Below are 14,990 nucleotides of genomic sequence, written 5' to 3' on the forward strand. Positions count from 1 at the left end.
TGGCAAGCAGATGACCAACTCAAGTGCCTTTTCTAACAGCACATCACTTGCAGCACCTCTCCTGGGCTCGTGGCCACATTGGTTGGACCTTAGATGACTGGAAAATTGCTACCTGGTCAGATAGGCCCTGATTTCAGTTGACAAGAGCTAATGGTACAGTTCGATTGTGGTACAGACCTCATGAAGCCATGGAACTAAGCTGTCAACAGGGCACTGTGCAAGCTAGTGGTGGCTCCTTAATAGTGTGTACTTTGTTTACAAGGAATGGACGAACCTTTCTGGTCCAACGGAACTAATCATTGACTGGAAATGGTTACATTGGCTACTTGGCGACCACTTGCAGCCTTTCATGTACTTCATGTTCCCAGACAACAGTGTCATGTCATTGGGCCACAGTTGTTCACAACTGGTTTGAAGAACATTCTGGATAGTTCAGGTGAATGATATGGCCACATTGTTGTGTCTAGACAAGACAGCCTAGACACAATGAGAGGAAGCCGAAAGGCACGCGCTAAGCTAAAGCTGGATGGCGAGAGGTCTGAAACAGGATACGTAATGAATGCTATAAAGAAAAGTACGTAGCTTCTGGAATACTTAACTTTAATCCATCCTTTTGGTACATCTGGAGATTGTGGCGATACAAGTGAGACTCTTTAGATACATGCAATGTTACTAATGGCACCTTGCTAGGTCGTAGCCATTGACTTAGCTGAAGGCTATTCTAACCATCGGCTCGGCAAAGGAGCGAGGCTTCGTCAGTATAGTCGCTAGCTACGTCGTCCGTACAACTGGGGCGAGTGCTCGTCAGTCTCTCGAGACCTGCCTTGTGGTGGCGCTCGGCCTACGATCACACAGTGGCGACACGCGGGTCCGACATGTACTAATGGACCGCGGCCGATTTAAAGCTACCACCTAGCAAGTGTGGTGTCTGGCGCTGACACCACACACATAGACTACCTGGTGTGAATCCCATTGAACATTTATGGTATGTAATTGAGAGGTCAGTTTGTGCACAACATTTTGCACCTCAATGCTTCCACAGTTGTGGATGGCTACAGAGGCACTGTGGCCCAATAATTCTGGAGCAGGCTTTCAACAGCTTGTTGAGTTCTTGTGATGTTGAGTTCCTTCTCTATGCCAGGCAAAAGGAGGTCAAACATGATATTAGGAAGTATCCAATGATTTTTGTCACTTCAGTGTACCTCTCTTACACCTAGCTTTATATCTATGTGATAAAGCAAGAAACTGTGGGATACCTTTTGTCAGTGAAAAAATTCTGAAATAGAATTTTAGGTTTCATTTTTGAATCACCAGGTTCAGTATCAGTTTGATCAATACAAGTGATGAACATTTGTAAAGAAAGTGCTACAATTAACAGTTAAGTCAAAATCAAAGTTCCTATACAGTTTCTTCACCAAAAAATGACTGACTCGAAAATGTAGGTAATTTATCAGGTGAAATTTTTTGAGTCACAAAATTATTTATATTTTTTCTGTCCCACTAAACATTTGTGCAGAGACAGATTTGGGGTCACTGGTAACTTCATATTTACTTTGATGAGAATAGTTTTGGAGACACCAGTAAAGGCTTCAATCGATTGATTTACAGTTAGACTGTGTGTGTGACATACATTGCAGGTGAAAATTATCCCGTTTAAGATGCTTACCAGAAGAGAGAGTGCTGTTAGGAAATGTGCAACTTCCCCCATGACAGCTAACAATTTTGACTCACTTGGCACATAATGCCCAGTGAAGGAAGGCATCCATTATAGGAGAAAAAGAAATAATAAGAAATAATAATCATAATAATAAAACAATCTGCTGCATTAATTGCTTTTTGCAAGTATCCAAGATTGAGATACTCGGTATAGCTCTTAGCTCATTATAGGAACAAGATGAATGTGTGAAACATTTTCAAAGATGAATGCATGCAAACATTTGCATAGATGCAACAGAGAAAACCTGTAAACTGATTATTTATTTGAAATTTCTGTCTTTGGTTTTCAGTTTAACTCAGGTTTGCTTCATAGGCATACAGTCACTCAGGGATAATGCTGTGACTGGATTTATCACAATCTATTTAAGATCATGAATTATATTTATAGCTGGATATCTCATGTTGACAAAACATAGAATTATACATAAGGATTTGTATTTTGTGAAAACAATGAGAATCATTATTCTTATTTTGCATTGCTAAGGAATTTAGTCATGGGTATTATATATTCAAATATTTCATGTTACACATATAATGCTCTATGATTGGAGGTAACATTTAACATATTTTATAGGTCCAGTTCTACATGCTTGATGCATAGGGTTTCTAGGAATATGTGCCACTGAGAAGTGCTGAGTGTAGGTGCAGCAGTTTATGAAAGAAATTATTGCACTTAAGAAGATTTTTTTATGGTAGATGGTATCCTATCAGAGTTATGACAATTGTTGTGGGAGCAGTTTGTCAAAGGAGACACTTGAACTAAATAATAAATAAATGGTTTATTTGTCCATAATAACTTAACAGTCATGGACATAGTCAGTTTACAAACACAAGAACATTAAAAAAAAGTTTAGAAGTAAAGGTAAATTATATACAATAACATTAAAAATCCTTGATGGAGCACAAACATTTATCAATTAACAGTTGCTTTAATTTTGTCTTAAATTTGTTTCCTTTTAACAATTTTATATTATTTGACAATCTGTTATAACAATGTCTCCCAACAGAAAATGGGCTATGATCTGTTGCTCTTTTGTTATTAAATTTTATGTGGCAATCCTCTCATTTTCTTGTATTATAATTGTGGATTTCACTATTGATTACATTATCTTCCATATTTTCCTTTACAAACAGTGTAGTTCTGTGAACAATGAATACACTGTTAGTATGTTATACTTAATGAAATATTCTCTACAGGACTGATGCTTACTAATATTAGCTATTATGCTAATTGCTCTTTCTGGGCTCCATATATACCGTTGGAGCCCCACCCCAAATCTCAATACCATATTTCAGGTGGGAGTGTATAGTTCCAAAATAGATTTGCCTTAAAACAGATAAAATAGAATCATGAGCACAATAATTTTTAGTGCCCTTTTCAGAAAATTCATTTCTGGTGATATTCCTTGGTGTCAAACTGTGTACCACATCTGTATTCAACAGTATAAGTTCTAGATACAGGGTATATATGTCGCAGGACAACTGGAAAAATTCCAGGAATTTTTTCATTCAGGAAACATCTGGGAATTTTTTGGAATTCTGGGTATTTTTTGTTGTTTTGCTTTTCAATTTAATTTTTGTAATTTTGACTGTTAATATTGACTGTTAATTGCTCACATAGGGACCATGAGGATAAGATTAGAATAATTACTGCATGCACACAGGCATTCAAGCAGTCGTTCTTCCCACACTCCATACATGAATGGAAAAGGAAGAAGCCCTGACAACTGGTACAATGGGATGTATCCTCCGCCACACGCCTTACAGTGGTTTGCAGAGTATGGATGTGGATGTAGATGTAATAACTGATACTCTAACAATGAATTTTACTTTACTCTACTACTCCAGAATAATACTGCAGCAGTAAAACATAAACAAGAGAATAACACCAAAATAAAACTTTAGTTGCAAAGAAAATGCACTATTTACAATACAGTGCATACACAAGTGTCTGCAACACCAAAATGTGTCAAAGACTATGCAATACTTTGTAAGAACAGACTGCTTTCACTGTGTCTTTCTCTTGGGCCTCGTTTCAATGTGCGTGACGTCACAACTGTTTACACTTCTAACAGGTCACGGTAACATATTGCAAATGGTGGTCTGAGAAGTGTTACTGTCAAAATACATTTTGTTTTATGCACTATGTATTGTGTTGCATGTGAGAATGTGCAGTGAATTTTGTAAACCATGGAGCAATAGACTCTCATTCAGAACTTATCACTGTGGACCAGCCACTTTGAAAAATTTTGAGCCCAGAAGACCAACCATTTGAGCCATTATCTAAAATTTTACTGGCACATTTGTGTCTGATATATCTTAAAGGGTTACACACACTAAAAAGGCCAAGTTTCTAGGTTAGCTTTTCAGATTTATTTTAATTATTTCATAGATTACAAATTATGCAATTATGATGGCAAAAAAATACAATTATCCTTCAAAAAAATACCCTTGATTGGCTTTTCTATGGAAAAGACGAAGTGCTCAATAGAACACGTAGTCAGCCACGTAACCCACGAAATGTTCGGTGCACAGTAGTTAAATTTATAATTGTGCTTGTCAGAAATATTCAGCTGCTGCAATTCAAGCTGTGCTTGTAGACTCCTGCTTCACCACACCCTCAGAAAAAACAGCAAAAATTAGGAGTTGCCAAACATTAAAGATTTTTCCAAAACACAATGTTTTGTTTCCTAAGGTGTCGGGAAGTTGTATATCAATGTGTAAAACCTTCACCAGTCAAAGGATTGATAAGTTTTACAGCTCCGATGGAATGTATATTCTCTCTTGACTTGGAAAAAAATACTTCCACCAAGGGTTTAGAGTGTATTTTCACCACGGAAGAAGTGTACTTTCACCCATGAAAAAGTGTATTTTTAACCAGGAAATTCTGGAAAAATATGGAATTTTTTTTTTCCTGTCCATATATGCACCCTGTAAATAACTGTATATTTCCCCCTATAAATATAACTAAAGAAAGAATAACAAGAAAAGTGCACTATCTGGTAATGCTGTGAATAATGGTACTGAGTGTCTTTCAGTGACAAAAAGAGATTGTTGTCTATTTTTATTCTGTATGACATGGTGATTCTAAAATATTCTAATGGTTTTAATAGAACATCTTTTGTGAAGAGTCTTATGTTACTAAATTCCAATCAAGTTATTGAATATCATGTATTTAATTATGCAGGCCATGAATTTCCCAGCATCTGTGGCAGGGGAAATGCCATCTTGCAACAAAGCAGTGACAGTCCGAATTGATGACGTTATTGAAGTGAAGCTACTACAGAACCGAGAGGTGCTAGTGGATGGCCGTGTGCCAGATGAGCTTCCTGTCAATGTGTCTGGTGTATACATTCATGAAGCTTCATCAATGTTTGTTGTGGGTAAGAAAGTTAATACTTTAATACTGTCATATAGGACAATATGTCACAAACACAATGCAAATTACATATTAACTGTGAGTCCTAAAACAAAATATATGAACTATCTAAGTCTACTCCAAACATAAACCACAGACAAAATTTTGACACTGAAGAGTGGAGAGACATTCAAAAAACACTAGAAAATTAATAAATCCGTGATATGGTGTACTATATTTTGTAGTTTATTTCCGTATTCACAACTTTTATCAATGAGTTATATTTTTTGATACACTAATTACTAATATGTTCAAATACTTCTATTACAACTAGATAGACATACTTTAATTACATCAAGTATGGGATTCAAGTGATACATGTCTTTGCTCATTCTCCTTCAGCCTCCATTCATGATGAATTAATGTGAATGTTTCACCAAAGATGTCATCTCATAATAAGCACAAACATATTTGATTAAAAAATAATTAATCAACTCCATGAAACTGAATGGAAAAATTTCCAACCCTGTCAGGCGTGATATGATGCTAAAATGGGAATGTTTAGCTATCAAAGAACTGGGTTAAATCCTAAATGCATCAGTTTTAGAGCTCAAAGAGATGTTATATTAGGCCTTAAATGTTACATGAAATGATTGGAGAGGAAGATTGAAACTGGGGATGTGATTGGAGAGGGAAATAATGGCAACAGAATAGAAGGAATTGATCCATGATTGATGGTGCATGGCACCAATGTTCCAAAAAGCCGTGTACAAAGATGAGATTTTTCAAACCGTCGTATTTTGGGTGCTGTTGATCACAAAAATAATGGATCAAGTGTTTTGGATAGCCCGTGACCTATGGCCCTTTAGTATACCTATCGGAAGGAAGGACAGGGCCAAAATTTCAATAGTAAACATTTCCTCCAGCCCAGGCAAACTGAGTAAACCAGTGGGTTATTTTGCATTAGGTGTGGTCTAGGGTGGGCTTAAGATGGCTTATAAAAGCACGATTTGTTCAGGGACAGTCCTGAGAAAACCCTGAAAAACTATGATTTTTAGGTATCAAATTGTGGGGATGTCCACCACTACGATTTCTATTCATGGAAAATCATTGAAATTTTTACTGTATGTTCTTAAGATGGTGTTCACAGGAAAAAATTTCTTTTGATATCATTATCCATTATCAAGATCCAGATCTTCAGAGTTACTGCTTTTATGCACGTAATATCTGGTCTAAGGCATAAACATAGTTCTAAGTGATGTAGTGAACACATGACAAGAGTTTTGGAGTAATCACAAGGGTTCTGCATTCCTCAAACTGTGTTTTTAATCACTATTTTTCACCAATAAAACTTTGATGTTCTGTCTCTGTATAATGGGCACTTCTTACCTATACAGGCTGTTGTGACCTGGAAATTGTTCAATGGTGCCACCTGGCAGGTTAAGCACTTTACAAAAAACTATTTTGTCATACAAAATTCATTTTACTTGCAAATTAAACACTGATTCTTGGAATACTGTAGGTTTAGCCTAAAAATGTTGTGCATTTTTATATAAGGTAGTCTAAAGTGAAATTGTATTGGATGGAAGACAATTTTGTATTAACCTTATATTATCCCTATTTATTTGTTGTGTCAAAGTATATTTGTTGTGTCAAAGTATATAAACAAATTATCAAAAACTTTATTGACCTACAGAATTCATTTTATATAAGCAGCACACCCAGCAGTAATAGGGATAAGAAGGGAGCCAGCTGAAACATGCTCCTGTCAGATCACAAAAAAAGTGAATATGCTCCTCCTTAAAAGACTCCAACTGAGAAGTCAGGATGTAGTTTCCTCAATCTTCATTCCTCCTTCCTCACCAAAAATTTTTGCCTGCAAACATATTTGCCATTTTTTGTGTTGAATGAGAGACAGTGACTGACAGTGAAAGAGAGAGGAGATGGTGCCAGTGGGAGTGAAAGAGAGAGGAGACAGTGATAGTGGGAGAGAGAATGACAGTGAAAGGAATGATAGACAGTGGGAGCCAAAGAGAGAGAAGATAGTGAGAGACAGTGGTAATAAAAGAGAAATAGTTATGGGTGGAGATTGTAGCAGTGGAAACAAAAGACAGTGGTAAATGAAAAAGAAAGATAAGGGGGACCATACATAGGTTTAGGTCTCAAATAGGATTTAGAATGTTCTGTGTTAAAAGAGCGCAAATACACTCCTGGAAATGGAAAAAAGAACACATTGACACCGGTGTGTCAGACCCACCATACTTGCTCCGGACACTGCGAGAGGGCTGTACAAGCAATGATCACACGCACGGCACAGCGAACACACCAGGAACCGCGGTGTTGGCCGTCGAATGGCGCTAGCTGCGCAGCATTTGTGCACCGCCGCCGTCAGTGTCAGCCAGTTTGCCGTGGCATACGGAGCTCCATCGCAGTCTTTAACACTGGTAGCATGCCGCGACAGTGTGGACGTGAACCGTATGTGCAGTTGACGGACTTTGAGCGAGGGCGTATAGTGGGCATGCGGGAGGCCGGGTGGACGTACCGCCGAATTGCTCAACACGTGGGGCATGAGGTCTCCACAGTACATCGATGTTGTCGCCAGTGGTCGGCGGAAGGTGCACGTGCCCGTCGACCTGGGACCGGACCGCAGCGACGCACGGATGCACGCCAAGACCGTAGGATCCTACGCAGTGCCGTAGGGGACCGCACCGCCACTTCCCAGCAAATTAGGGACACTGTTGCTCCTGGGGTATCGGCGAGGACCATTCGCAACCGTCTCCATGAAGCTGGGCTACAGTCCCGCACACCGTTAGGCCATCTTCCGCTCACGCTCCAACATCGTGCAGCCCGCCTCCAGGGGTGTCGCGACAGGCGTGAATGGAGGGACGAATGGAGACGTGTCGTCTTCAACAATGAGAGTCGCTTCTGCCTTGGTGCCAATGATGGTCGTATGCGTGTTTGGCGCCGTGCAGGTGAGCGCCACAATCAGGACTGCATACGACCGAGGCACACAGGGCCAACACCCGGCATCATGGTGTGGGGAGCGATCTCCTACACTGGCCGTACACCACTGGTGATTGTCGAGGGGACACTGAATAGTGCACGGTACATCCAAACCGTCATCGAACCCATCGTTCTACCATTCCTAGACCGGCAAGGGAACTTGCTGTTCCAACAGGACAATGCACGTCCGCATGTATCCCGTGCCACCCAACGTGCTCTAGAAGGTGTAAGTCAACTACCCTGGCCAGCAAGATCTCCGGATCTGTCCTCCATTGAGCATGTTTGGGACTGGATGAAGCGTCGTCTCACGCGGTCTGCACGTCCAGCACGAACGCTGTTCCAACTGAGGCACCAGGTAGAAATGGCATGGCAAGCCGTTCCACAGGACTACATCCAGCATCTCTACGATCGTCTCCATGGGAGAATAGCAGCCTGCATTGCTGCGAAAGGTGGATATACACTGTACTAGTGCGGACATTGTGCATGCTCTGTTGCCTGTGTCTATGTGCCTGTGGTTCTGTCAGTGTGATCATGTGATGTATCTGATCCCAGGAATGTGTCAATAAAGTTTCCCCTTCCTGGGACAATGAATTCATGGTGTTCTTATTTCAATTTCCAGGAGTGTATGTTTGCATGGCAAAATTTGTGGTGGGGTAGGAGGAATAAGGATTGAGGCTGGTGATACCCCACTTTCCTGTCAGAATCTTTCAATGAGGAGCATATTCATCTTTTTTGTGCTCCTGTGGGAGCAGTTTTCAGCTAATTCTTAATAATTCTTATGTAAGAATTAGTGTATGTCTCGCTAATGGCAGCCAAGATCTGGTGAATTCTAATGACTGATTAACTGTGATGGAATGCTTACTAAGGTTTGCAAGACAGTAAAGAATACAACTTGGAAACCCTCAGGCCTTGACTACATTAAGTGATTATTTATTTATTTCAAATTTTAGCCGGACAGTCAGATAATATTTTCCCAAAATGTTGGAGCTTCAGTGACTATACAACTGGCTGTTAAAATGTATTCTTTCTTGGATGGTGCTGAAATTAGCATAGATAATTAGAAGGTCATATGTGACACCAGTGTCACACAGTCCGTTCACATTATGTTGTAAGATCCCCTGGTTTGTTTGTTTCTCTTGCAAAGTACCTCTCTGATTCTGTTCTGTGTATGGCTTAGCAAAAAAGGAAGACTGCCAAAAGATTTCTAGTTGGGATGTCATTTGAACTATTGGTTTTACTGCTCCATTTGATAGTTTCACTCTAATCACTTACTTTCTGTAGCTACAGTAATATACAGAAAGCTTTTTCTGAACTACACATTTCTCACTGCAGGCAGCACCCCATGCAGGTAATACTCTCATTCTTAGTTCTTTCAATGTTGGCAGTAATTCATCTATAAATGCTGTGTGAGGCTATGTCAGTGAGTAGGTATAATTGATGTATAGTGAATGCATGAGACATTCCATGGTTGTTTCCATGGAATCATTTACCTCCAAATGATAAGTTGAGGACAGTAGGTATCTTCTCTGATTTGTCTAAAGTATTTGATTGTGTGGACCATTCTGTACTTTTCCAGTTGGATCATTATGGAATTAAGGGAAAAGTTCACCAGTGGTTCTGTTTGTAACTAGTAAATAGAAAGATTGCCAATAAACTGTGACAAAACACAGGTTATACAAATTGTGATACAAATGAAATTTGATTCTTGTAGGATGGTCACTAATTATAAAGCAAACGTTTTAAAATCTTATGAATAAATATGAAAAGCTTTCTTGTATGACATTAATGAACTTCCTTAGAAATGTTATCTGCTCTCTTCAATATACAAATAATTTTTGTTGTTGCCCAAATGGAACTGAGGAAACTACTTTCCTTTGCTTATTAACAGGTAGCTTGAAAAGACCAACTTACATTTAGTATTCAGTATTTTTACTGAATTTTCTAGACTAAATTAGGTGCATCATTTAACAACTTCATTGTTATGTTATATATCTAATACCTGATTCAGCATTATCTGTATCAGTTAGAACTTATAATCCCCTGTGACATACTCTAGCTGACATACAGTCAAAACAGAAACCTACAGATCCCATCATAAGCAAACAGCTCTACCTCACTGTTCTTTTTTATCATAATTAATAACAGATATCTTGTTAATTTCACTGTGCTGCTCATGTTCAGTATGATCAGTGAATTCAGCCAACAACTGCATCCTTTGTCAATAGGGAGGCCTGAGATTGCGTCTGGATGTGGTACTTGCAGCATATAAAAAACTTGATAGTTAACATGTGTTGTAACTTAATACATTATTACATTTTCATGGAGTTTGCTTCATTTTTGCATAAAAGCGTAGTCCATTGCCAGTTTTAATTATTTGGATGTTTAGCAGTGATGTAGTGATTTGTCTCACTGTGTCACATTTAACTAATGGGTTGCATCTTCTTGACGATTTTCTGACTTTTATCTTCACTACATTTTAGTGTAGGCTTTTTTATTGGGAGGGGGGGGCGGTCTTTTGTAGTTCTTTTCTTATCCTTTTGAAGCTTTAGACTTATGCAAGGACTGCTGTATCATTTGAAAAATTGAAGCATTTGGTTTTGTTTTGTTTTGTTTTGTTTTGTTTGGATGGATATTATCATAAATAGTGAAGAACATGGTGCAAACATGCTACCATGAGATAAGATATTCTTTTAAGTTCTCAATCTGCTAGCTTCCCTTGAGGCTGTTAATTTTGTGTTTTGAAGTTTTATATGATACGTCTTTCTCATTCCATATAGTGTGCATAGAGAAGCAGCATGTGCTCCTCTGTATCATTTGGTGATGTAAGTTAAATGAAAATGACACTGACAGTGTTATTCTTCCCATTGGACACTTCCTTTCAATGTCAGCTTGCTGACTTTTATTGAATAGGTACTTTTATGGCAGTACATGTTGTTGTATCACCAAGAATAGTCTGACTATCTCCCATACTTGATGTTCTTGTACCATATTTCATGCTATTCCACTCATCACATATCTTTCATGGCTGCTTTCACTTTTCTTTTTTGTTCATCTCTTACCTTAAGCTGTCCTTTTTTCTTGCAACCCCGCCCCCCTCCCCAGTATTTTCCAAATTCTTTCATTTTCCACTATTAAATTTTCCAGCTTACTGTATAATCTTTTTTCTTATTCTTCAGTCTTTATTTATTTCTTTTCTTTTTCAAAACTTCTCATGTGTTCACTCACTTTATTATTTGCACTTACTGAACTTAATTTGTTTGTATCCTTAGTACTGAAGCTTTGATATTACATTGTTAATTAATATTTATGTCATCAGACTTCTTGTGTCACTGGCATTCTTTTCTGAAACTTGAATGATTGATTACTAGTAGCTTCTCTGTTATTAACCAATACTTAATTCTCTCTCTCTCTCTCTCTCTCTCTCTCTCTCTCTCTCTCTCTCTCTCTCACACACACACACACACACACACACACACACACACACACACACACACCTACATGCCATTGTTTTTGTGTTAGTAAAGTGCATGCTACAACATAATTCAATGTGAGGGTGTGGGGAGAGAGATTAAGAGCACTGCTGCCTTGTTCACATCTTGTGATTCTATATTTAGGTAATTAGTTCTGTTTATTGTGTACTAGCTAATTTATTTGTGCTTTAGTCTAATCATGAAAGATTGTGTAATAAATGTGTTCTTCATATCATAGTGAAGCTTCCAAATGGCTTGAAAGTCTTTTGGGATGGAGCTACACGAGTCTACGTAGATGCACCCCCCAGTCTTCGTGGAAAAACAAAGGTAAGCATTGTTGCCTATTAGGAACTGCTATCTGAAATACTTTCTATAAATATAATTTTCTGGTATGGGATCTTTGTAATAGCATATACATAAGAACAAAGTTGCTTCTGATTGTGAAGTGTGCACTGGACACATAATTAGCAATGATTTCACTGGTGTAATAATTTTTTATTCATTCGTTGATTCAGTAGTTTTTAATTGATATGCAGTAAAAAAATTTGGAAAAACATTACTGATACATATCTTTTTCTGTATGAAATATTTGCAAATTGCTGCTGCACACAAAGGAACCTTGTCTTGTACACACTAGTAAAGACACCTGTTTCAAAAAGGTCTCTTCTAATGCATACTTCTACTTCTACATCCACATCTACAATTGCCTCCATACTCTGCAAACAACTGAGAAAGGTCTTGCAAAGGGTACTTCACATTGAACCATGTATTGTGGTTGCTTCCTGTTCTATTTGAGTGTGGAGCACGGGAAGAATGAACACTTAAATGCATCTGTGCACATGGCTGTTACTCTAATGTTGTAATACTTGAGCTTCTCCCAGCATGTAACATATTGAATGTTCAGATAACTTATGGGGTATGCAACTAGGCAATGTCTAAGGACCAAACACTAATATTTTGACAGATGGACACCTTGACATTTTGAAGGCACAAGTGAAATAAAAGATCACTGTGCATGGCAACTTAACTCCTTGCTGGATGGAATTACGTCAACCAGGAAACAAAAGTTGGCATATGCAGAAAGACAATACACACCCTAAACCTCTAGTTTCACTATCACCCATACCCTTTGTTGTTTGACCATGGAAAGCGTAATACCGAGCGAGGTGGCGCAGTGGTTAGCACACTGGACTCGCATTCGGGAGGACGACGGTTCAATCCCGTCTCCAGCCATCCTGATTTAGGTTTTCCGTGATTTCCCTAAATCGTTTCAGGCAAATGCCGGGATGGTTCCTTTGAAAGGGCGCGGCCGATTTCCTTCCCAATCCTTCCCTAACCCGAGCTTGCGCTCCGTCTCTAATGACCTCGTTGTCGACGGGACGTTAAACACTAACCACCACCACCACCACCATGGAAAGCGTAGGATCTCAGGTAGAATTTAAGAAAAATCATCCATTTCTATTTATCAGGTCTTTTGCAAATTTAATCTCGATAGCTTCCCTAATTACTCTATCAAAATAATTCGAAGTACATGCCAGACTTTCTGTGATGCTGTAGTCCATTGTGTTGTTGGCATCACAGATTTGCTTGGCTGTTACAACTGTGTATGATGCTTATAGTCTGTACAGCATTCCTCCACGGTCTTGATTTTCTGACCAGTTTACATTGTGCCACAACTTCTACATGTGCACACATACTCTTCAAGCCACCATATGGTGCATGGTGGAGGGTACCTTATACCACTACTAGTCGTTTCCTTTCCTGTTCCACTCGCAAATAGAGCAAAGGAAGGAAGAGTGTCTATATTCTTCCTTTCATCTGACCCAGTGTGGATCCCATACAGTCAAGCAGCATGCAAGAATGGGTCACACCAGTGTTCTATGTGTGGACTCCTTTACAGGTGAACCACACTTTCTTAAAATTTCCTCAGTTAACCGAAGTCAACCATGCAGCTTTCCTACTACAATCCTTACATGTTCCCTCCATTTCATATAACTTTGCAACATTACACCTAAGTATTTAACTGATGTGACTGTGTCAAGCAGCATATTACTAATGCTGTACTTGAACATTACAGGATTTTTCTTCCTACTCATTTGCATTAACCTACATTTTTCTACATTTAGAGCTGCCTGTTGTTCATCACACCAACTAGGAATTTTGTCTAAGTCACCTTGTATCCTCCTAAAGTTACTCAATAGTTGACACCTTCCTGCACACCACAGCATCATCAGCAAACAGCCACAGATTATTACTCACCTTGTCCATCATATCATTGATGTATATAGAAGATGACAGCATCCTATCACACTTCGCTCAGGCATTCCTGATGATACCTTTGTCTCTGATGATCACTCACCATTCCGCACAATATACTGGGTTCTGTTACTTAAGAAGTCTCTGAGGCATATCTGGGTATCTACTTGATATGCTTGTATCTTTGTTAACAATCTGCAGTGGGGCACGAGATCAGATGCTTCATGGGATATGTTAGACCTCTGCCTTGTGCAAACCTTGATCATTGTTTACAGTCCTGAAAATGGGACCTAATCTTAGATTATTGACAAAAAACTTTGTTTCTTCAAAATACAACCATTCCTATTGGGAATACAACCTGCATAAGGCAAGGAAGTTGTAGAATTAGATGCCAAATCACTATTCCTGTCACTCATTTGATCCACAATTGGTAAGTTGGTGAAAGGTAACTTCAATATGGGCTAACTCATCTGAGGTAATAATGGGCTCTATGAACAAAGGCTCTATGAACAAAGGCACAATGTACCCTCTGATGCTGAACAGTGTGGTGACAACCATTAGACTGAAGATACAACTCAGATTGAACTGGCTTCCTATAAACAACTCATGCCATTGTACAATCATCCTGTCATTGTTCCTCCTGACTAACAAATTAAGAAAGGGAAGGCAATCATCCTTTTCCATCTCCGTAATAAAGCAAGTATTCAGATGAATTGGATTGAAGTGTACAGTTATTGTTTAACCGCACCAAATATTGTCCGCACAGAAACATCTGCAGGCGTAGATACGTGTGTGTAAGAACATTGTGGCAGCTGTGGTAGTTATTCTCTCTTTGTGTTGCATGAAAGAAAGTGGCACAGACCATAGTAAGGGCGGAGAAGAAGAAGTGGATGGAAAAATGGACAAGAATGTTAGAAGAGGACAGTGAAGGGAACAAAAAAGTACTTTACACCATGGTAAGAAATAAGAGGAACGACAGAAGCGAGTGCCTGAGGATCATGGATAATAATGGAAGAGTTGTGGAGGAAATGCATGAGCTCAAAAAGATTTGGAAGGAGTACTTTGAAGATCTGTTGAATGCCGCCAAGCGGGTAACTAACAGCGTTGGAGAGTCTAAGGCAGCAGACGATTATAATAGTGGGGAAATTGATGATCTAACTTGGAATGAAATGGAAGAAGCCATAAAG

At 38.9% G+C, this 14,990-nt stretch overlaps 1 protein-coding gene across 1 annotated transcript in view; it reads left to right on the forward strand.

The window, feature by feature from the left end:
* Positions 1-14,990, forward strand: part of LOC124605103 (hemocytin) — a 569,639-nt gene that overhangs the window by 162,166 nt on the left and 392,483 nt on the right. The window contains exons 17-18 of the mRNA XM_047136554.1: positions 4,904-5,099; positions 11,786-11,874. Of these exons, the coding sequence (XP_046992510.1) occupies positions 4,904-5,099; positions 11,786-11,874 (285 nt within the window). The remainder of the gene's footprint in view (positions 1-4,903; positions 5,100-11,785; positions 11,875-14,990) is intronic.

The sequence above is a fragment of the Schistocerca americana genome, chromosome 3 (genome assembly GCF_021461395.2).
Source record: "Schistocerca americana isolate TAMUIC-IGC-003095 chromosome 3, iqSchAmer2.1, whole genome shotgun sequence".
NCBI lineage: Eukaryota > Metazoa > Arthropoda > Insecta > Orthoptera > Acrididae > Schistocerca > Schistocerca americana.